The sequence below is a fragment of the Peromyscus maniculatus genome, chromosome 1 (assembly GCF_049852395.1).
Source record: "Peromyscus maniculatus bairdii isolate BWxNUB_F1_BW_parent chromosome 1, HU_Pman_BW_mat_3.1, whole genome shotgun sequence".
Classification (NCBI taxonomy): domain Eukaryota; kingdom Metazoa; phylum Chordata; class Mammalia; order Rodentia; family Cricetidae; genus Peromyscus; species Peromyscus maniculatus.
Genome location: NC_134852.1, coordinates 142534428 through 142557213, shown reverse-complemented (window position 1 = coordinate 142557213; position 22786 = coordinate 142534428). Strand labels below are relative to the sequence as shown.

Here is a 22786-nt window from a genome sequence, read left to right as displayed (position 1 = left end):
TTCTAGACTGTGTCAAGCTGATAATTAAAATTGGCTATCGTACACAGCTTGGTGGTAGTGGCAAGGACCTTGTGGGTTGATGAAGCTACACCAGGGTAAGTCCTTCACACTGGCCTCTGTGCAAAGAATGTCAGCAAGGGACAGAGCTAATGAAGTGACAGGGGGTCCCGTCTCCACTCCCACAGATGGAGTGGCACTGGGAGATGGAGCGGCACCGGGAGATGGAGCTTCATTTGGCACAGGGTGTTCCAAGAGCTGCGTGCCTTAAGAGAAAGTGGCTTCGTCGCTGGTGACTGTCAGTCTTCTCCAGATTGTGACACATCTCAGATCTCTAATTAATATTTTCCTGAAGACTTTTTTTTTTCACACTTTTTGCCATGTTCTCTCACCCACATGCTTCTTGGGATAAGAGCCTGTTTTAAAAAGTGGGAGAAACTCAGTTTGATGGTCAAAGACATGTTTGTTTTTATGGCAGAAGAGAGTTTGTCCTCAGGTGGGTGTGGCTGCTGGCCCAGGGCACTGATTAGTTGGGGAATAGGTCCTTGTTGCAGTGTGGCCATGGAGCAGGGTTTACCAGAATACTGTGATACTGAGGAGGCATGAAGGGCTGCGAATGACTTCCCTGTTTACTTCAAGAACTTTTTTTTAAAAAGCCAAATCTCTTGTAGCCCTGGTTAGTCTCAAACTCATTGTGTAGCTGAGGATGACCTTGAATGTTTTATCCTCCTGCCTCCACTTCCAGAGTGCTGGGATTAGAGACATCAGCCATCATTCTAGTTTTTTTTTTTTTTTTTAAATACAGTTTCATGGAGTGCTAGGGATCAGATTGGGGCTCCATACCTGCTAGGCAGCCACTCAACTGTTATACATCGGAAGCCTCAATATGTAGTAATTACGTCATGGTTTGGCATTATAATAAATATATAGAATATATAGCTCCAACACAGAGTTTTTGTTTTTTCTAACTACTAGTTACAGACACTTCAGTGAAGCTTAGAAACACTGCTTCTCCCCTTTACCTGTCACCAGTGCAGCCACATTCCTGCCTTTCTCTATAGTGTTTCTTGAAGGATTAGGAAGGCCCTCCTTGCTGGAAGGTAGTACTGGGATTGGGATTGGCAGGGCAACTCTTTTCTTGACAATGTAAACCAAAGGCTTTGCAACAGCTACTTTGCCTCTTGTTTGGAACCCTTTGGTTAAGAGGGTCCTCAGTCTCATGTCTCCAGGGTTTACACGCCATTGTGCCTCTGTGACGCTTATTCTATAGTTCCCAGCCAGTGGAAACAAGTACGTGTCCCAAGTATTCACATGTCTGAAGGTGCCCCTGATCCCCTTGGCTGTTGATGGGTAGTTTAGCTGGTAACAAATATATGATTTCTTTTCGGTCAGTCCCCTGTATGTGTAAGTCACCTCTGGGTCATCTCACACAGCTGAAGACAGGCCAAGGACCATAGCTGAAAATGCACCCCTTATCTCTGCCCTCTTCTATGTTTCTGATCTTAAGGAGGTGGAGGTATGCTTGGAGCCCCTCCATTTATGCTATGGGTTTTCCTAGGGTTCCATTGCCTTTGGGTTTATTGTTAGTGGCTCTCTTCCCCATGGCCGGAATCCAGAACCTGAAGATGTCACTCAGGGACCAGAGAAGCCTTGGATGGTGGTTCCAAGAATGATGTCAGCTGTTCCCTTTTATACGTAGTCCTCTCTAGTCTTTGCTTGCCCCTCTGGCCACAGGAAAGAGGAACTGCCCGCCTCCCTGTGCAGGACTGAGGGTCTCAGATGCCTTGATGTGTTGTGATGATGTGGGCTCCTCCCTGGCCCTCCTGGCTGTTCAGCCTCCATACTGTTCTATTCATTTACATGGCACCTCCCACCATGGTTCTCTTGTGTGGGAACCAATTTAGGGTGATACCTTAATTACCTTCCCCATCTTTTTCTCCAGCACAGAGGGCCTTGCAGGTGCACCAGTGGGAGGATCTCTCTGCGGATCTGAACACCCACTAGCTCTTCTGAAAACCTTTAGAATGTTCTCAGGGAACCAAGAGGAGGCAAATGAATCAGGCCAAAAAAAAAAAAATACTGAAGTTCATTGGGGTTAAGCCTGTAGTATGGAGGACATTTTAGTATCCTGTACTTTGAATTAATTTAAAGTCTGGAACCAAAAGATAGTTCTCCTACCTCTTACTTTTTCGTCTTTAGTATAAGAAACTTCCTTTTTCTAACAGGGCATCTCTATGTAACACTTTCAGTGCGTATATTAAGATGGACCTAGAATTTTCGCCAGGAAATACGTGACTCTAGCCTGAAGTTGTTGCCTTATTGATCTTTGTATAAAGGAAGGTGGAAGAGAACTTTGTCCTTAAACTACTCTAGATTTAAGGTGTGTTGGTAGGGGCACGTGCATGCTGCAGTGTGAGTGCATGCCGCGGCACACATGAGGGGTCCAGAGAACAACTTTGTAACAACTGGTTCTCTTCTCCTACCTGCATCCCTGGGACTGAACTCCGTTGTTAGGCATGGCGGCAAATACCTTTACCTGGTGAGCCATCTCACTGGCTCTGAAATATGCTAGAAATATGTTGTTTGAAGACCTGGGGCCCTCACAGCTTGCTCGACAGGTGCTGTTTTTCTTGCGCCCCATAGTGTCCTGCACTGGAGAAACCATTGCTCTGTGTCGAGTGGGGAGCCAGTTGCCACGGGGCTTTCTTTTCTCTGAAAACCCCAGCAAGGGAATTATAGTAATTATTGATGGAAGGTAATGAGTGAGGTAGTCCAGAGGCAAAAATAAGAGTGGCTAATTGGTGAAATAGAAATTTCCTGAATGAGGTTGACTGCCTTGCTGTATCTCTGTGAGCCTTGCCCTACACTTCCAAGATTAACCCTCAGCACTGGACAGGGAACCCCACAAGCTTGTCCCAGGCATCGTGGTGGCTGTGAGCTTGCATCTTGCTTCTGTCACATATTCTCTGCTGATGGCACTCAAGTCCTGGTGCCCGGGAGGTGGCTGGGTGGAGACTCTGGACAGGTATGATGTAATGCTGGAGATACCCTTAGAGTCAGTCCCTTCCTCTGGCAGCACAGAGTGGTGGCCTGTGCTACTTGGCTGATAGAAGCTCTGGCCCTGTCCTATCTTGTCCCTGCTGTCCCTATAGTGACCCTTTCTTGTTTAAATGAGGTGCTGTTGGTTTCCTTCAAGCAGCACTCACTAATCCATATGGTCTGTGTATCTTCATCTTTGCCTGTCAAGGACATTGTGCTCCCCTAGAGCGATCCATGGCTAGCTACTTCTACATGGACATTGGGAAAGGCTTCCAAACAAAACAAGGTCATCTAAAGACAGCACCTTCTAATAATGAAAGAAGTCCTGGTGTCAGGGTGCTGGGTTCATGGAAGATACCATATAGGAACTGGCTGAGCCCATATATTTATCTGGGTTCCCACCAAAGTCACTGCCCAGCAATTCCATGGATGAAGGGAGCAGGACATCTTGGTTTCTTCTGTGACATTCTTGTAGGTATGGACAAGAGTAGATGCCACTCATGTGAAATTCCACTGTTGCCATGGGTGCACAGTGGCCTAGGCCCTTCCAGAGGCCAAGCACTGAACTTTTGAGTCAGTATGAGGTTTGCATTTGCGAAATACCCCCCTTATGGGCACTTCTTTCCATATCTCATAGATCTTAATGGGATTTCTTACAAGGGAAGCAATTTTAATAGGTATTTAAATTAATTCAAGTAGCTCCTTCTTGAACTAAAACATTTATGTATGTATGAGATGTTTTCTTTATCTAGAAGAAATGCTTTGAATAGCAATCATTGTCACCATGAGCTATCTGTCCATCTGGCTGTCTACCTGTGCATCTGCCTGTCTGACTGTAAATAACAGAAATGGAGGTTGCAAGGCTAGATGAAGTAATGGAATTCTCTGCCATGTTCCTTTGAGTGGAGGCTGGAATGGTGTCTGTGTGGCTCTGAAATAGATGACGGTGGATACTGTTTGCATTTCTGACTTGATTACATGGAGATGCCGTAGATCTGAGCACAAGGATGTGGAGAGACAGAGCTAGGGTTTTCCCCCCTGTCTGGTCTTTCATGTTTGGGCCCCTCAGGGTCAGAAACTAACTTAGGAGTTGAGCCTAGCAGAGGCCATACCCAGAACACAAGGAATTATCCACAGAGCCCAATTGCCAGTGGCCAGCTCAGTGCCAGGACCAGGAGGTGTGGGGCCTCTCAGCACAGGCTGAGGATGCTGCCAGTGTCTGAAGCATGCATGACAGGTTGAGGCGAGGTGACCAGTAGAAGTGCAAGGACCCAGGAGCAGGTAGGAGCAGTGGGCGGGGGGGGGGGGGGGGAACCAGAGCTTGGAGGTAGGCATGTCAGTTTAGGGGCCCTTGAGCCCAAATCCCAGCCACGCTTTAAGTGGCAGACTGTTAGGTAACTCTGACCCCAGTGACCCTGGTAAGTCAGTAAGTGTTTCTCCCAGACCTTGCCTGAATTCTGAACACAGCCTGTGATGGCTATAAGAGAATACTGGGTCTGAGAGCCCAGGGCAGCAGCTGAGAGGGGGTGTTGGTTGTCCTGAAACTACAGTTGGGAGGGTACAGGCCCACATTCTCAGCCTTTGTAAGAGGAGAGGTACATGTTTATCTTCTGGACTCAGGGGTCATGTTTCATGGCTGCCAGACCCGAAAGGCAGGGCAGACTACTGCTTTGGTGTCTCAGAAGGTCCACAGTGATGCCCAGCATAGGAGGCAAGCATTATGGATTTCAGGAGAGGTGGTGGGACAGCTTTGCTCATTTGCTCATATAAGACATGAGTATCATCAATTCCTGGCAGGCAAGAAAGGAGAAATACTCACTTAACACTTGGTGTCAATGACCTGCCACCCATATGAGTCAGACTCCCGTGTCCTCCAGACCTGGAAGGTGGAGGGGCGGACCCTTGTGAAGCAGGGGGTTCATGGTAACTGTTGACCCTGAGTGGCCTTGGGAAATTAGGCGTCTGGCTTCACAGATTCCCCCTTCCTGCTTAACCTCTCCCCTACTCACTGAAAGGGTCACCAGTGACTGCCTGGTGTCAGTCATGTGACCCTTGCGTTCTTACATACCCTCTAAAGTCATTGCACACCGCATTCACTGTGTGTGCCTTTGCTCACATCTCTTCTGTATGCTGTTCTCACTCACTTCACACTCCTTCGCTAATGCTCTACCAGTAAGTGACTCCCCAGGTCCCAGCTATGAGATCCTTTCCCAGAAGCTGTGGAGCACCAGCTGGTCACTGGAAGTTGACCTGTCTTCCCACAGCATGTCGGGGAACAGCAGCACTCATCTGATTGTGCTCCCTATTATGGTGGGGGTCAGGGAGATGGCTAATGTCAGTTACCAATCCAGGAAGCCTCCCAGAGGGTGTCAGCAGGCCCAAGGACACACGGTGTCCTTTACCAGCCTGGAGATGAGACTCTGAAGGCTAGATCCATTGTGCAGCTCTGCCAGTGGCTGGCACCTCTTGGTGGCTTGTCTCAGCTTCTCAATGTGCTGGTTTCCACTTTTGAGAGGTTAAGGGAGGACTATGTGGTATCTTGATTCCTGGTAGATCTGAATTTGTGGTTAATATATTGTACACCCCAATAAACTTTTCTGGGGCCCAGAGAACAGAGCAGCCACTATATTAAACATAGAGGTTAGGCAGTGGTAGCATATGCCTTTAATCCTGGCATTCCAGAGGCAGAGCTCCATCCGGAACTCTGTAAGTTCAAGGCCACACTGGAAACAACCAGGCATGGTGACACACACAGCTCTTGAGAGCTCATGTCTTGCTTGGGAAAGACATACACCTTTAATCCCAGGAAGTGATGGCAGGAAGCAGAAAGGTATATAAGGCGTGAGGACCAGGAACTAGAGGCTTTTTTAGGCATTTTTAGCTTTTAGGCTTTTTAGCAGCAGTTCAGTTGAGATCCATTCCGGATGAGGACTCAGAGGCTTCCAGTTTGAGAAAACAGGATCGACTGAGAAGTTGGTAAGGTGAGGCTAGCTATGGCTTGTTCTGCTTCTCTGATCTTTCAGCGTTCACCCCAATATCTGGCTCCGGGTTTGTTTTTATTAATAAGATCTTTTAAGGTTCATGTTGCATGAACTTGTCTGCCCACAGTGCCTGAATGGATCTTCTCATCCAGGTACTGGCAGAGTCCCTGTCATCTTAGCAGACCCCACCAATCCGAGGCTGGCAGGGCCTTTTGCTGAGTGTGCAGACATGCTCCCAGAGTGCCCTCGATTCTAGGCCACGCCCAGTTCCCCTGTGATTGTGTCCTCTGATGTTTGAAGTTGTCTGATATTTCTGGTGGAAAACACACTTGATTCACACCTACCTGAGAGTTGTTTTTCTCCTCCGAGTCAGATGGTAAGGCGGAGACTCCTCTGTGATGCTCAATCACTACATGCCCCCGACAGGACATGATGGCAGGTCAGTGGGTGAGAGAGAATAGCCCAGCCTAGGAGACGTGGGGTCCAGCCTCGGCTGCCATCGATGTTGTTATGTGTAGGGATGGCGGTTTAGACTCGGGCAGTCATTGGCTGGCATTTATTCCAGGGTCAAGCTGTGCTCAGGAGCTGTTCCCACAGCCACCTATTCTGCCAAGAGGGAAGACAATAGCGGGTTTCTATTTATGTTGCTCTGCTCATTACCATGCACAACAGAGGCCAGAGTTGCCGAAGCAAAGTCAACAAGTCCTGATTAATTTGCGGAGCTCGAGCATGTTAGAAGATTTCTACCCTGTGTCATTCTCTGGCTGAGTCTCCTGGAAGGGGCCTTAATTGCCCATGGCATCAAACAGCGGCAAGGCTAGCAAACAGAGAGGGAATATTCAGCCCAGATATTCAGAAAGCAAATGCTATGACAGAGCTGCGGAGCCATGGATGGCTGCATTGACCTAATCTGTCTGAAACACAGGGTGTGCCGGGGCAAGGGGGCCCGCGCTGGTGGCTTAGGGGCTCCCTGGGGGAAGAAAGCGCATGGCCACCTCCGAAAAGCAGACACTCATTTCTTCTGATAGCCATCTTTGTTTCTAACAAGCCCTGTCCTTCCCAGGTTGCCCACCTCTTGGTCTGGAAACATTAAAAATCACAGACTTCCAGCTGCATGCCTCCACAGCAAAGCGCTATGGCCTGGGAGCGCATCGTGGGAGACTCAACATCCAGGTACTAGCCTCTCAGATACATTCCGGTCGCACTGATGATTGCTCAGGTCACGGACACAGGGAGGGTTCTCCCGAGCATGGCATTTGAAGAGTGTGGGCTCGTTCTCAAGGTGAGGGGGCACGGCAGAGTAGTCCTGCGTGCAGAGGATGGGGCTTCTCCAGAGACAGAAGGCAGGAGAAATGGGGTAAGGACTTCCTTTTGGGTACCCTCTGTCTAGAAATGGCAAGAGCCCAATGAAGAATGCCCACAGGCAAGGGCATGGCAGAGAAGTCCTCCACAGAGCCGGGAGGTGCCCATCTTTCCTCTCCTTGGTAATCACCAGACCCACCCCCATCATCCAGGCTGTTCTGTGGGCACATCAGATGTGGCGACCTCTCCGGGGTTCTGTTATGATCTTGGTCCTTGGTACTGTCCAGTGTCCCTCTCTGTTGAGCTTCCCCTGCAGACTCCACGAGCCACTCAGATGGTAACACAGGCCTTTCCTCCAGTGCTTTGCTTGCCTGAAGGGGAGGCCCCATGGCACCCAAAGCAGCAATCCCACTGAGCCGTGGGAAGGGCTCCCCCTCCTTGCTGTAGGACCCAGCTTCCGTGACAACGCAGGACTGTTCTCTTACATTCAGCTGGAACACTTGGCTGAATCCCGGTGTAGGCAGATCTGTCTTTTGGGAGGCTTAAGGGAAAGGTGGTTCGTGGCCTTTCCTTCTGTGAAGCCCAATTTGGTGGGCTGGGTCCTTCTTTTTTTGGGGGGGTGGGTTTGAGACAGGGTTTCTCTGGGTAGTTTTGGTGCCTGTCCTGGAGCTCACTCTGTAGACCAGGCTGGCCTCGAACTCACAGAGATCGGCCTGCCTCTGCCTCCCGAGGGCTGGGATTAAAGGTGTGCGCCACCACCACCTGGTGGGCTGAGCCCTTCTTATGTGCAACCCTGGGCGCTCTCTTCTGACTCTCTTCTTCTCTTTTCGAGGAGCCACTAGTTACCAGGTCTTCTAAAGCTTCTTTAGAAAGTGACAGTTGCTAAGAAGCATTTGGATGTGGCAACAATAAAGTGGCAGAAGTGGCAGAAGACACACCATAACCAAACAAATCCCTCTTGTGTGTTGTAAGAGGGTAAAGGTGAACTCTCAGGGATTGGCCAGGGGAGACCACTATGCATCTCTGAGGGTCCTGAGTTCTCTAGGATGGGCTCTAGACCTCCGAGGGAGCAGCTGTAACTTGGCACAAAAGTTACTTTTCTTTTCGCTGTGACCAAATGCCTGCAAAAAAAGCAACTTACAGGTGGTTTTCTGCTCATGGTTCAAGGTAGAACCATGGGAAAGTTATGGAGCTAGGTGCTTGAGGCAGCTGGCAACCGTCTGTCCACAATCAGGAACAGAGGGATGAATGCTGGTACTCAGTTCTCTTTCTCATTTTTATTGAGTCCAGGACCTCAGTCCACAGAACAGTGCAGTCTACATTTAGGGTGGATCTCCCCACCCCCCCATTTCACCTAATCCTTCACATGCATGTCCAGAGGTCAGCTTCTAGGTGATTCCAGATCCCATCATGGTGTCAATCAAATGAGCTGCCAATCAAATGAGCCATCACACTGCACTTTTGTTTCTTATGAGCTCATTCCTTGAGCATGAGCCTCACATGATGGGGACCTGTCTTCTGCTTGTGAACCCCTCAGTGTCCAGAACTGCACCCATAATGCATGGCAGGGGGCACCGAGGATGTCACCAGAGACTTGGCGAAGTGTGGCTGGAATGTGACTCTGTCTTACCATCTCTGGGCCATGCATCCAGCCCTTTGGAGGACAGTCTTTACCTTCTGGTCTTTCTGTCTACTTTGTCTTTCATGCATGGGAAGTGTAGCCCAGGAAACAGTAAACTGCCCTCCATAAATGCCTGGGTAGAGGCTCACTCTGCTGCCTCTTGTGAGGATGGGGAAAGGAGATGGTTGGACGTCATGTCAGAGTTGATTGTCTCCATGGGGATTTTTCTCTGAGTGATAAATTGTTTAATCTGGAGTCTTCTCATGAGGGAATTTCTAGAACTGATGCTAGAGAGCAGAGTTGTCGCTCGAACCCTTAAAGGAGAAGATTTATTTTGACTCACTATTTAGAACATACAGTACCTCATGGTGGGGAAGGCATGCAGCTGGCATGACTTGGTCCTTGGCAGTGGTCACTTGATCATGTCTATTCACATCTCGGTGGATCCGGAAGTAGAAGGCAGGACCGGAAACTGGGCTGTCCTATAACCCTCAAAGGCATCCATAATCTCCTCTCCAGCAGCACCAGCTGGAGATCAAATATTCAAATACGTGAACCTACAGGGGACAATTCCCAATCAGGCCATGATGCAACCTCCATCTGGGGTTGGCCAGGGAGGGTAGAACATGGCCCACAGCACACCAGTGTGCTTTGTATGTGTTTGTGTGTATGCGTATGTATGCAGTGGTGCCTATGCACATGTATGTGGGGGGGGGCAGAGGTGAACATCGTCTTCTCCAGTCACCCTCTACCTTATATATATATTTTTGAGATAGGTCTATTTCCTTGAACTTAGAGCTCATTGATTGGCTAGGCAGGCTGACCGGCAAGCCCCAGAGATTGCTTTGTTCCTACATTCCCAGCACTTAAAAAAAGAAAAAAAGTGTGGTAATAGGGACCACTCAGGTCCTCATGCTTATGTGGCAAATGCTTAATAGACCGAACCATCTTCTTGACCCACCCTGGGTGGGCTTGGATACCATCTGCAGAGGCAAATGCTGACCAGGTCAGGGCCCTCCTTTGGGTTCCTCCCTTCTGGAGCCAGCACCGCAGGCATCACAGTTTGACAGATCCAGGTGCACGATTAAAGCCGCACTCCAAGAATACCTCACCCCCCGCACAACAATTAGAACTATGGTTTAAAAATAACCGCATCTTGTCTCCCACGTGAGTATTTTTGTAGGCGTGTCGAGCTAATGGGATTTTAAGTGTGAGAACTACCAAGGTGTCAGAATTAGAAGTTGTGTTTCAGTCTGTCTTCTTGGGCATCAGGATTTGAACAAGTTTAGTCTAGCCCTTCCCAGGCCCAGGTCCCGACAGGTACACACTGGCCCAACATCCAGGCCATGGCACACAGCGCTTATAGACTGGGATTCTTAAACTGGCTGTGGGCCTGTAGGTGGGATGCCCATCTTCTCAGAGACTTCAGGCCACTACAGCAAAGTCGCCGCTCTGCTGTGGTCACAATATGGTGGTGACTAAGGGGATAAAGGTGAGGGACTGCCTCTGGTGACCCTCAGGGGCCTCATCCATACTCCTCAGAATCCATGTGCTCCTTTGTGGAGGACTGTCTGCTCTGACCGGGCACAGAAATAACACGAGGAAAGGCCCTGTTCACTCACTGCGGTTATGATGCTCTCTGGTCCTCAGCAGAGGGAGAGCTGCGTTGCCTCTAAGAGCAGTCAGCACCTTGCCGGATGATTTTCATGCATTATTTAATTTAACACTAACAGCACAGACAAATACCATTCTCGGCTCTGTTGACTTATACAATGTAAACAGTGCTTGCAGGGACACAGCTAAGATTTCCCAGGAGAGGCAGCTCACGAATCCAAGCTGCTTGAAACCTCAGATGGTTGTTCCTCACGATGCCATAAAATTGCCTCAGCAGCTAGGGGTGGTCCAGGTGTGACATCTGCAGGGATGAGTCAGCCAGTACCTCTCTACTGTCTCTGCCTTGTGCTGATGCTCTTGCAGCCTAATGCGTCCTGATTTCCGGGTTTTCCCTGGACACATTTGCTGGCAGGTACAGGAGTGAGGTCACTATGGAGTGACACCACCTGGTACTAACACAGCTTTGCTTCACATTTGATTTTTGTTTTCCTTCTTTGACATCCATGGAGGATGCTTCAAGAGGCCAAAGGTCATGGGGGACCCAAGTTCTTCGTATAATTTTACATAACCTCCCACATCCTCCCAAATACATTCAGCCACCTCTAGTTTACTCTAAGTACTGAATTCAATATAAGTGAGTATGGCATTGTGTGGGAGTCCGTGGGAGACCAGCTTCGACCAGCTCCTACCTTATGAAGAAATGAGGAAATATTAGGTAGAACGATAGACCTAGACGATGAGGAGAAAGACAGAGACACTGGGTAGCTTCAGGAGGGCCTGGATCAATACCCAACAGCCTCTTCATTTATTCAAAAGGGCTTTTTTATAATATGCCAAGGCAAAAGACCTCCCCCTTGCAAGATCAAAGCACACCGTACAGCCAAATGTAGACCCTTCCAAACACCTGGTAACCACACCCGTAGTCAAATCATCCCATTATGCAGCCCTGCTGGGTAAAGCAAGCCCAGATTCTCTGACTCTAAGTAAGGTCTAACTAGATAGCCTCTGTGGGCTCCCAGAGCATTGTATCCAGGGAGTAATGACAAGACGGCTACACCCACTCAGCATAGTCACAGAGTATGTGTTTAAATGTCTTGGCTCCATGGCTCTTGGAATGCACAGGTGGGAACAGTGGGTCTGGGGGCTGACTAGGTCCTGATGGTTTGCTGAACCACGTAACAGCACCTGATGGGAGTCTGCTCTGCAGAGGGATGCAGAGGCTCCTGTGCAGTAGTCCCTTGCTTCCTATTTCTTTGGCCTAGAGTGGTCAAGTCTTCATTTTTGCTCACTCCCTCTATGAGTTTTCTTCTTGCCTCCTCAAATCAGTAGCACCCTGCCTTCTGTTACATGTAATGACTCTTTTAAAAGATCAAATCTACAGTTGTATTGTGTGTATGTGTGTGTGAGTGTGGAAGCCAGGGGCCAACCTTGAGTATTGTTCTTCAGGTGCGTCCATCTTTTTTGAGACAGAGTCTCGCACTGGCTTGAGCTCAGTGCCGTGGCCAGGTTGGCTAGCCAGGCAGCCCCAGAGATCTCGCCAGTCTCCTCCTTCTCAGTGCTGGGATTACAAGCATGTACCCAGCTTTTCTATGAGTTTGGAGAATCAAACTTAGGTCCTTATGTGCAGAATGAACCCTTTACCAGCTGAGCTAGCTCCCCAGCCCTGTATCAAGTGTTTAGAGTAATTGCCATGTCTGTGCTCATATTTAACTGCTAATATTTTTCATTGGTTTTAGTCTTGTGATTACTGGCATCAATCCCAATACGCAGTTTTTACTTCAAAGAATAAAGATAGTTTGTTTACATGGAGCCAAATGTGAGGGACGATGGCTATGGAATAGGGATTCAAGTTCTCCACAATTGTTATGTTCCAACATGGTAACAGTTTCATGTAGGGTTTTTTTTTTTTTTTATAGTAGCAGAACAACAACAACAAAAAGCACTAAATGAAGACACCTTTTCAACACATCATTAGGAACTTCAGATAGGTAGGTTACAGCCAGCCTAGGAAATCTCTGCTAGAGATGTCAGATACTATCTGATGGCATCCTCAGCCTTTGGGTAGGCAGAAGCTAGGGTTCTCTTGGTACATTCCAAAGGGATTTACGTTGTATTGTGAGGATGTTAGGTCAAACACAGAGGTGGGCACTGACTGGCTGTTAAGGGAGATAAAGATAGCCCAAGATAGTTTGACCTGCAATATTCCAACTCTTCACCGTCAGTGGAAATTTGACTCAGTTAATCAGCCTTGCAGACTGTTTAACATAGCAATGACTTTTGTTCTGGAAACTTCAGTTCACAGGGAGTTACACAGACTTTTGGAATGAGTTGACTGGAATGGGATTTTCCCCAGGAACTTGGGTTTTGCAGAACAAGAGTTTGAAAACACTGAGCTTTCACTGGGATGCACCTGTTGTAAGTGTGACAGAAACAAAAGCCATCTCATTGTAAGCAGAGGACTTTGAAAGCATCCCTGTGGCCCAACTGAGGACTCTTGTATTCTTTTGTTAACTATTTCTGTGAATTTCATAGTGTAAGTTTAATGGAATGGGGCTTGCATTGCGTCAGTACATAGGGACCAGACTTGCCAAAGATGTGAGAAAGAGAAGCAGCTGGCAGGATGGGGAAGGTTTGGACACTCCTAGTGTCTTGGTGATTGTTGCTCTAGGGCTTACGGGACCCTTTCCACTGACTTCCCGGAAGGCTGCAATCTCACTGACACAGTTACTCATCTCCTTTGCCCTGAGGATCCCTAGATGGTCTAGAAATGAACACTGGAAGTCTCGAAGAGTCTACAGACCAGCCTCTAAAATATGTCCTGATCCTTTGCCTGTGGTTAGGTTTAGGAGTAACCTCATGTTGCAAGGACTCTTTTCCTGAGGAGATGTAAACACTATCTATCCCCTCTTCTTAAGGTCCCAGTGACAAACCAAAATATGATTCCACTGAAATTTGCCCTGGGGACCCAAATGAGTTTATTGGGTTTACTTACATAACATGGGTGTCAGAGTTCGTTTTTGTTAACTTGGCACAAACCCAGACATACCTGAGAATTGAGGAATTGCTTCCATTATATTTGCCTGTGGGCATGTCTTTGGGGGCATTTTCTTTTCTTTTTTTTTTCTTTTTGATTTCTGATTCATGTGAGTTGGTCCACTCCACTGTGGGTAGTGCCACCCCTGGGCATGTGGGCCTGGCTGTATAACACAGGCAGCTGAGAAAGCCAGGGGAAGCAAGCTAGAAAGTAGCATTCCTCGGCTGGTTTGTACTTCAAGCTCTTGCCATGAGTTCCTACCACGGCTTCCCTCTCTGATACCCTATAATCCGTAAGGTAAACTGCATCTCCCCCACCCAAGTTGCTTTTGGGTGTAGTATTTAATCACAGCAACAGAAAGCAAATGAGCACAGTGGGAGAGGGGATCCTTGCAGGAGTGTGGGGGACTCCAGGGACGCTGCACTGGAGTGCCTTTACCCCAGCAGAGACTGTGGCTTCTTCACAGCCACAGAGATAGACACCCCTCCACCCACTGACCTTCCCCAGCCCTTGCGACTGTGACACTTCCGAGGTCACATGCAATTAGGGAAGAAATACATACGAGTGATGGGGGGAATGCTGGCATCTCAGGTGAGGGTCCAGTGATCCTCCTCACACACTGTCCCATCCTCCCAGCCCACCGCTGCTTCTCTGAGGGGATGCCAACGGGAAACTGGCCTACCTGAGACAGGCGCTTGCAAGCAGGCACAGCTGCTCTGATAATGATGATGTTGGCTGTTTTGCTTAGAGACCCACACTGTACCACACCCAGTACTCAGGTGAGGCATCTAACAGCAGCTCACCACCTGCCCCACCCCCAAAGCGTCCTTTGAAGTCTCTAAGGGCTTTGCTGGGGCTGGTAAACCATGCTACCACTGCCTAAGTGACTTGTTCCACTGTCGACGTGTCAGGTGGCTGGAGAGGTCTGAACAGGTTAATAGCAATTGGCATTTCCAAGTGCGACATTTCTGCCTCACCCTTTAGACCTTAAGGAGGGGGTGTCTAACCCATGGATCACAGCTCATAGACAGCCTAGCAAAGCTCTGAATGTGGCCCAACACAAAATCATTAACTTACTTAAAACACAAGATTTCCTTTTTTTTTGCAATTCTGTTTGTAACTCAATTGCATGGCTCTTGGGTGTGGCCTTTGTAGGTGACCCTATCACATCACAATGTCTTGCATGTGGGCCACAGGTTGGACACCCCTGGAATTAATGTGTGGGCCAAAACAGTTCTTCTTTGTCCAATGGGTCCCAGGGAACCCAAAAGGTCAGAGGTCCCTGCTTTAAAGTCACAGTTAGGCAATGCTGACATATGCATGTGAACAGAGGAAAGGAACTTCTGAAAACATGTTTGGCTTGGACTCAGGACATCACCACAGCTCCTGCAATGGTAGGAAAGCCGGCCTCAGGTCAGAGCTTGCTTGAAAGGGACATTATTTTGAGGTCACAAGAAAAGCATGGTATATTGCCATTACCCACTCTACAATGTGGTGGCTTAGTCACAGTGTTTGGTACTCAGTGGCCCCTGCCTTGTCATGCAGGTTAGAGATGACTCACTCTGGCCCTTAAGTGGCCCTTTGTGTCCCTCTCCTGTAACAGAGTGACTGGAGGTGTCAGGCCCCGAGCACTGTCCAGTGCTGAGCCACTGTTCTCAAGGGGCTTACAGAGCATCCCGAAGCAGGTAGTGGAGTGGGGATTTGGTCTTCTTTTTACCCGAAGTGACATGTGAGCTAAGGCACACAGCATCTATGTGCCCTTGGGTCAGGAAGTCAGGTGTAGATTACTGATCTGAGAGTCTTTTAGCATTACATTCATTTATCTATGTGTGTGTGTGAGGCCAGGGACACCCTGCAGGAGTTTCTACTCTCCTACTGTGTGGGTCCAGGGGATTGAACTTAAGTCATCAGGCTTGGCACTGAGCACCTTTTTCCTGCTGAACCATCTTGCTGGTCCTCGAATTGAGTTTTAGCCTGGTGTGCTGACCGCATGGCCGGTCTCATCCCTCACACCTGTGGTTTGGCAGCCCCATATGATTTGGTGCCAGTGCACCTGGAGCCACACCTCTCCTAGCTAAGAGACTGCATTTTCCCCGGAAAGAGCCTGGAGCTTTGTCTCTGCACTTCCCACTGTATGCCCCATGCCTGCCCATGTCTGCCCACGGCTGGACCTTTGATCCTGAAGCCTGCTTGATCCTGCAGCCCTGACTCGGTCTCATGGTGCTTGGTTGGCTTCTGTTGGTTTCCGGTTATAGGCTGGCGACATGAGACTTATTGTGACTGTACGAGCCCTTACTGGGGGCTGCTGTGTAAACTGGGGGCTGCTGTGTAAACCGAGGGCTGCCTTGTCCTGGGGGGCTGCTATGCAGTGGGGGCTGCTGTGTCCTGGGGCCTTCAAAGGCAAAAATAATCCCAGTGAGGATAATTTCCGAGTCAAGGGATGCCATCCTGTCTCTTCCCATAAAGGGACTTTGTTGTGCATCTGGCTTCAAGCAGCAATCTGGGCTACAGTGTGAGATGCCAAAACACTGGAATTTGGGGTATTTGGATTTTTCTGCTAATAACAGAACTGATGATGACTCCCTTGGAGAATTCAAAATGAGTACTTATCCTAAGGATGGCCACACACTTCTTATTTTCTTCCAAAGAAGTGTCTGTTGTGGTTGGGCACCATAGCATACACCTGGGATCCCAGATCTGGGAGGTGGAGACAGGAGGATTAAGGGTTCAAGGTCATCTTTGGTTATACAGTGAGTTCGGGGCCAGCCTTCACTATATGAGAAGAGGAGGAGAATAAATGGGAGGAGGAGCAGAATAGGAGCCTGGAGAGGTGCTCAGTGGTGACAAGTGCTCACTGCTCTTGCAGAGGACCTGAGTTTGGCTCCCAGCACCCCTGCCAGGAAGCTCACAACCACTGTTTTAACTCCAGTTCCAGGGGATCTGAGGCCCTCTTCTGGCCTCTGAGGACATCTGCATGTACATGGTACACACATGCACTCAAGCAAGCCTGTAGTCATAACATAAATCTTAAAAATAAGCAACAGCAGAAGAAACTTCCATTGTGAAGACAGGAGCTGCTAGAGGCGATTCTGGGCCAAATGAGACCTGTCTGAAGAAAAGAAGGAGGGAGGAGGAAGGAAAAGAGGAGGAGGAGGAGGAGGAGGAGGAGGAGGAGGAGGAGGAGGAGAGAGGAGGAGCTAGCTTCCATTATGAACACTTTGGAAGCAAAGTAGGGTGACTGAGGTCAGCAGCAATTAATTGACTATTTTAAAATAACATGTAGAAAGGGTTTTCAAATGTTTCTGGTAAAAACTAATAGGTTGTGAGGTTTTAGACATGCCATTGCTCAGATCCAGCCTTCACACGTTATATACCCCATGGTCACACACTGTTTATTGTGTCAGTTAAAAATGAAAGCCAATATAAAAGCAGATGCTAAGAAAAATGTAATGGGTGAAATTAGACCTTGACAGAACAAGAGGAGAGGTAGAGAGAAATGGAAATAATGATTTCATCACTGCCCAGAATAGGGAGTCCGTAGGGACTTTCTAAACAATATAGAGAATTAAGTTACATCAGCTTAACTGAATGAGATGTGGATCTTTGAAATGTATAGGAAAAATGAACTTCAAGCAAAGAAATGGGTCTGTAGCTAAGGAAAAGCAAAATCCAAAAATAGAATGTCTCAGCCATGTTGATGAGTCATTGAAAGAGCACTTGTCAACAGACTAAATGGACCAAGCTCTCCTGTTGACAGGACAGTTGGTCTGCATCATAAAGTAAATTTAGTCACAGGCTGCAGCTGGTTCAGCCAGAAAATGGAGTGAATTTGGTTCACTCCCCCAGTAGCTCCCTTTCCATGATGGGTAGTCTGTAGATTATTTAACCCAAGGAATGTGTAGCCACCCAGCAGTCCTCTGGGGATTCTATTTCCATCTCCTTCTACAGACAGACTGTAACTAGGCCAGAAGGAGTGAAGATAACCCTAAAGAGACCCTTGTACCCCTCCCTTTGGATGTCAAGACCATTGAGACAGTGGACCAAAAGAAACTGGACATTTTCCAGCAGAGTCATGCTGGGAGAAGTAAAAGACCAAAGCCTAGGGCCAGCCAGAGGAGGAAATTGTCTCCCAGGAAGAGATTTCACAAAGTTAAGACAACATGTCAGACCATCTTGAGGGAAAGGCTGGAGCCCAGACAACCATGGGTTAATGAAGGTTGAAACTACAACTTGACCAAGACTGCTTAGTTATGCATAGCTCTTGCCCTCTGTTTAAACTTTAAACATCCTATCAGGACCCCAAAGACAGACTTGAGGTGGTCACTGGAGGTTATGGTTACCTTTATTTGTCAACTTGATATAAACTAGAATCACCTGATAGAGACTCTAAATGAGGGATTGTTTACATAGGGTCAGCTGGCCTACACTGTGACTGTGGGTGTTTGGCTTAATTAAGTTATTAATTAATGTGGGAAGGCCCAGCCCACTGTGGGTGGCTCCATTCCTAGGCAGGAGGTTCTGAACCTTACAAGGGTGGAGAAGTTGAGCTGAGCACAAGCAATCAAGTCAGTGAGCATGAATACATTTATTTCTCTCTGCTCTTGACTGTGGAAGTCATGGGACTAGCTGTTTGAAGTTCCTACCTTGACTTTCCTACAATGATAGCTGTACCCTGGAATTGTAGGCTGAAATGATATTTTATCACAGCAACAGAAACGAATCTAGGACAGTGGACCTCTTATTTGTCCCCCTTCCCAATGTGCCACAGTAAATGACTGTGACTGTGTCTCTGCTTTTCTATGTGTTTTGTCTCTTTTGTCAGGTTGTTGAGGATGGTTGGCTGAGTCTTTGTTGGTAGGGCTGCCAGGACCCAGGGTCCAATAATTCCAGTGTTAAGACCACTGTACAGCTGGGTGGTGGTGGCACAAGCCTTTAATCCCAGCACTCAGAAGGGAGGCAGAGGCAGGTGGATCTCTGTGAGTTCAAGGCTAGCTTGGTCTACAGAGTGAGCTCCAGGACGTCCAGGGCTGTTACATAGAGAAACCCTGTCTCCAAAAACCAAAAAAGAAAACTGAGAGAAAGGAGAGAGAGAGAGAGAGAGAGAGAGAGAGAGAGAGAGAGAGAGAGAGAGAGAGAGAAAGAAGAAGAAGAAGAAGAAGAAGAAGAAGAAGAAGAAGAAGAAAAAGAAGAAGAAGAAGAAGAAGAAGAAGAAGAAGAAGAAGAAGAAGAAGAAGAAGAAGAAGAAGAAGAAGAAGAAGAAGAAGAAGAAAGGAAGGAAAGAAGGAAGGAAGAAGGAAGGAAAAGACTACTCTACTTGGAGATGGAGCAGATGATGAAGCTGGAGCTGGGGCTGTGTGGATCCTGGAGCCTGATCATGCTATGCTGCCTTGATGGGGCACGGGGAGCTCATTTAGTTTTGATGACGGCTCTTTTTGAGAATTAAACTTATTTCATGCACATGCAGCTATAATGACCAAAGCAGTTCTGCGATTTTAGATGCCTTGAATTAGAAAGTGAACATTCTTTCATTTTTTTCAATTAACATCTTTCCTCATTTTCAAAAACAATACATATTAATAGTACATTTAATAGATTTCTCTTTTTCTATATTTTCAGTTTCAGTCCCTGGCTGTTCACTGGCTTCCTTGACTGCTGCAGGGGAATAATTCAAACACTGGTTTTGAGTTTTCAAAGTGGCCTCAAAATCAGCGAGCCCCGTTTTTCTAACTGACTTTAAAGACCAAGGTTTGGATTGTGCAGAATGCTTTGTTTATAGACAACTGAAAAGATTTTGGTTTATTATTTTTTTTTTTTGAGATTTACCTTTATGTTTTTATATCTGTGTTTCTGTGTATGCTACATGTGTAAAGGTGACCCCAGAGGAGAAAAGGGGGCATTGGGTCCCCCAATGCTCTGCAAGCCTGTAAGAAGATGGGTTCTGGGAACTGGCTATTAAGAACAGCAAGTGCTCTTAACTGCTGAGCCAACTCTCCAGCCTCGGGCACCTGAACAGTTTTATGGGTTTATCAAGGTAGTCTCGGGTTTGTTGCCGAGGTTGATAGAAGATAGACAGTCACTCCACATTATAGAACTACTAAGCTCCCCTAATCGGAGGGCCTGCTAGCACTCTCAGGCTATCCCTTCCCCATCACTAAAGGTAGTAACTTGTTGGGAACCTGGCCAGCCACCATTTCTTTTCATTTGTTTTCTCTCTCAAAACTACTTTAAAATGTAACTATTATTTTACTCTGTGTTTGTGGATAAATAGCCCTGGGCCATGCCTGCTGAATAGCAGCTGTAAGTCTGTTATCTTAGAATCGCTAAATGGCTACAGTCATTTGGCTATGACTTTTTAAATTTGCTTCCAGATGTTTCCTCACAGAGGTGGCTGAGGATAGTGGGAGATGCAGCTCTGTGATTTAATCCCAAAGAGCGAGTCACTTTCCATAAAAGCCACCAAGCAAAGCACTTCACATGATGCCTGGCCTGTAAGAGGTGTTCTGGAGACCCCGGAAATGAAAGAAAACGTAGGAGCCGTTCCCTCTTTCAAGGTCCAACTTCTGTGGACCTTTTGTGTGCTTTTAAAACTGAACATGAATTTTTAAAGATCAGTTTCAGAATCAAGATACAGAAATCAATGTTGAGAGAACATCAACAGTAATATAGAAGTCGGCGTCCGTCCGTAAATCCAGAGCTTCACCCCGCCCCTGACTGCCACCAGCACTTGGGATGGGCAACAACTGTCAAAGGCTTTTAATTGTTCTTGGGGGAATTTAAGTGCTAACAAATAATATGTACATATTGCTAAGTATTAATTTGTAGTCTTTGGCTGTGCCTTTGGGATGCTGGCTATGGAAGATGAGACTGTCCCTTATTCTTTTCCTTTAGACGCTGCCTGACCTCCTGTACACTCACATGTATTACTTCCTTAGTATTTATGAATATGATCAACACCTACTCACCCCCTCTTCATGCATTCAATAAAGTGGTGTCTCAATTTTATTTAAATATTATTATGTTTGTGTGTGTGTGTGTATGTGCAGGGTGCATATATATATGTGTGTGTGTGTGTACTGGCTCACATGTGGAGGTCAGAGGACAACTACTGAAAGATGGTTCTCTCCTTCTACCATGGGTTGCTGGTATGAAATTCAGGTTAGCAGGCTTGCTCAGCGAGTGCTCTTGCCTGCTGAGCCATCTTGCTGACCCCATGTCTTAAGTTTTTAGTAGATCTACATTAAACATTTTCCTTTCTATGGCTCCTAAAGTATTACTTCCTACTGAGCCGATAAATATGGTAATTCCAGGCCATGAAAGTTCATTTTATTAATTTCTTGACCTCTTGTTTTCCTAGAATTGCTTATATTATGGAAAAGGCCCCTCCTCCACTTTGCACCAAGGCCGAGTCTGCGAAATGGCTTCAACATGCTTTTCTACAAAGCTGAGGTTATGAGTGATTTTCAGCTGGCTTTTGCTTTCTGTGCTTCTATAGACATCTTTTCAGGAGCCCTGGATGGTCCACCGACACATCTGTACAGCTACTGTCATGAGACTTCATCTTTCTGAGAATTCTCTTCCATGCTGGAAACCCGTAATAGCCCGAAATTCCCTCTGTGCTCTGGAACTGAAGGACCCCATCTCACTGTCTGTAGCAAGGGGCTGGTAACTCTCCTAACACAGCTTTCTGATGGGCCGTTGTGTTCAGCGCCTTTCTCCCAGACCCGTGATGGCAGTCTAATTTTTGTCTAACAACACTCTCTAGTAATTTCATGGAAATGGTGCATGAGTAATAAAATTTGGGGGGAGAGGATTGTGAGGATCAAAGACCTCCCCCCTCAACACACACTTATACTAACAAGCACCGGAGATCCAGGGTAGCAAATGTGAGGAAGTTTATTTTACAAGACCGAGTGACAACCCAGATCGAATGGCAGGGGCACTGAGTTCAGAGAAGACTTTTTTATGATCCTGAATGCAGGTTTTGTCCTCCTTTTCCTCATTGGCTGGGTCATGGGTTGGGGTGCAATCTTAATCACCTGTCACTTACATTTGTCTATTTCTTGAAAGATTGTACCCAGGTTTATCTATTTCATCCTGTTTATTTGAAAGCTTTTCAGGTATATGACCTTGTCACATTTGCAGGCTCTTAGGTGTATGGTGAGACCTAACATTAGGGGAACTTGGCTGTACTGATAATGTTTTATGCTAAATTCCTAGTTTGGGTGGGGGCAGCTAAACTAACTGGTGTTAACAGGGTGCAGAGTATTTTGTTCATCTGTCATTGAGCCTAAACTTAAGACAATTTTGTCTTGAAAATGAGTGATAATTTTTTTCTTACACTCATAAATCTAAAAATGTGCTTATTATTTCATCACAATGGATTGATTGTTGATTGGAGGCTAAAATTCTAGGATGAGAAATCTTTAGAGGATTCAGCATTTTAAAGTTACATTCTCTTCATTTTTGTAAATACTGCTGTTGAGGATTCTGTCAGCATCTTTGCTCGGTATTCTTTGTTTTTGTTCATGTACGTGCGTGCATGTGTGTGCGCGTGCATGTGTGTGTGCATGCATGTGTGTGTGCATGCATGTGTGTGTGGAAGCCAGAGGTTGATACCAGATGTTTCCCCCTCTGCTCTCCACCTTATATTTTGAGACAGGGTATCTCGCTGAACCTGGAACTTGCTGATTCAGCCAAACTGGCTGGCCCAAGAGCCCAGGGCTCCACCTGTCCCCACTGCCGCCACAGAGCTGGGGTTACAAGCTCCCACCACCCTGCCCAGCTTTTTATGTGGGGTTCGCCGCAGAGCTGGGGTTACAAGCTCCCACCACCCTGCCCAGCTTTTTATGTGGGGTTCTGTGGCTCGAGCTCAGGTCACACTGCTTGCCTGACAAGTGCTTTATTGACTGACCTGTCTCCGCAGCCATCCTTTTCTTTGCTTTTTTACGCACTTGTTTCCTCTTTGGTGGCTTCTGGCATCTTCTGTCTCTGATGTTATGAAGTATGATGGTGACATGCTTTAGATTATTCATTGTGTTCTTAGGTTTTTAGACACTGAAGCCTTTCAGATCTGGAAAATTACCTTATAATTTTTATTCAGTAGGTTTCCCCCCCTAAAATTATTTTAGATTTCTTTCTCTGCTTTAATTTTTTCCCCTCCAACTCTCTATTTTTGTGTCCTGTTCACTTCCTATGAGA

The 22786-nt window shown here is 47.1% G+C and overlaps 1 protein-coding gene across 2 annotated transcripts in view; it reads left to right on the top strand.

Moving 5' to 3' along the window:
- Cpxm2 (carboxypeptidase X, M14 family member 2) overlaps positions 1 to 22786 on the top strand; it is a 121048-nt gene that overhangs the window by 19520 nt on the left and 78742 nt on the right. Inside the window, exons 1-2 of one of the 2 annotated variants that reach the window (XM_076553918.1) lie at positions 5759 to 5866; positions 7081 to 7190. In XM_076553918.1, coding sequence (XP_076410033.1) covers positions 5776 to 5866; positions 7081 to 7190 — 201 coding nt within the window. In that variant the 5' untranslated portion in view covers positions 5759 to 5775. Of the gene's footprint in view, positions 1 to 5758; positions 5867 to 7080; positions 7191 to 22786 lie in introns of those variants that run through there. The other variant, XM_006976958.3, reaches the window with a different exon arrangement.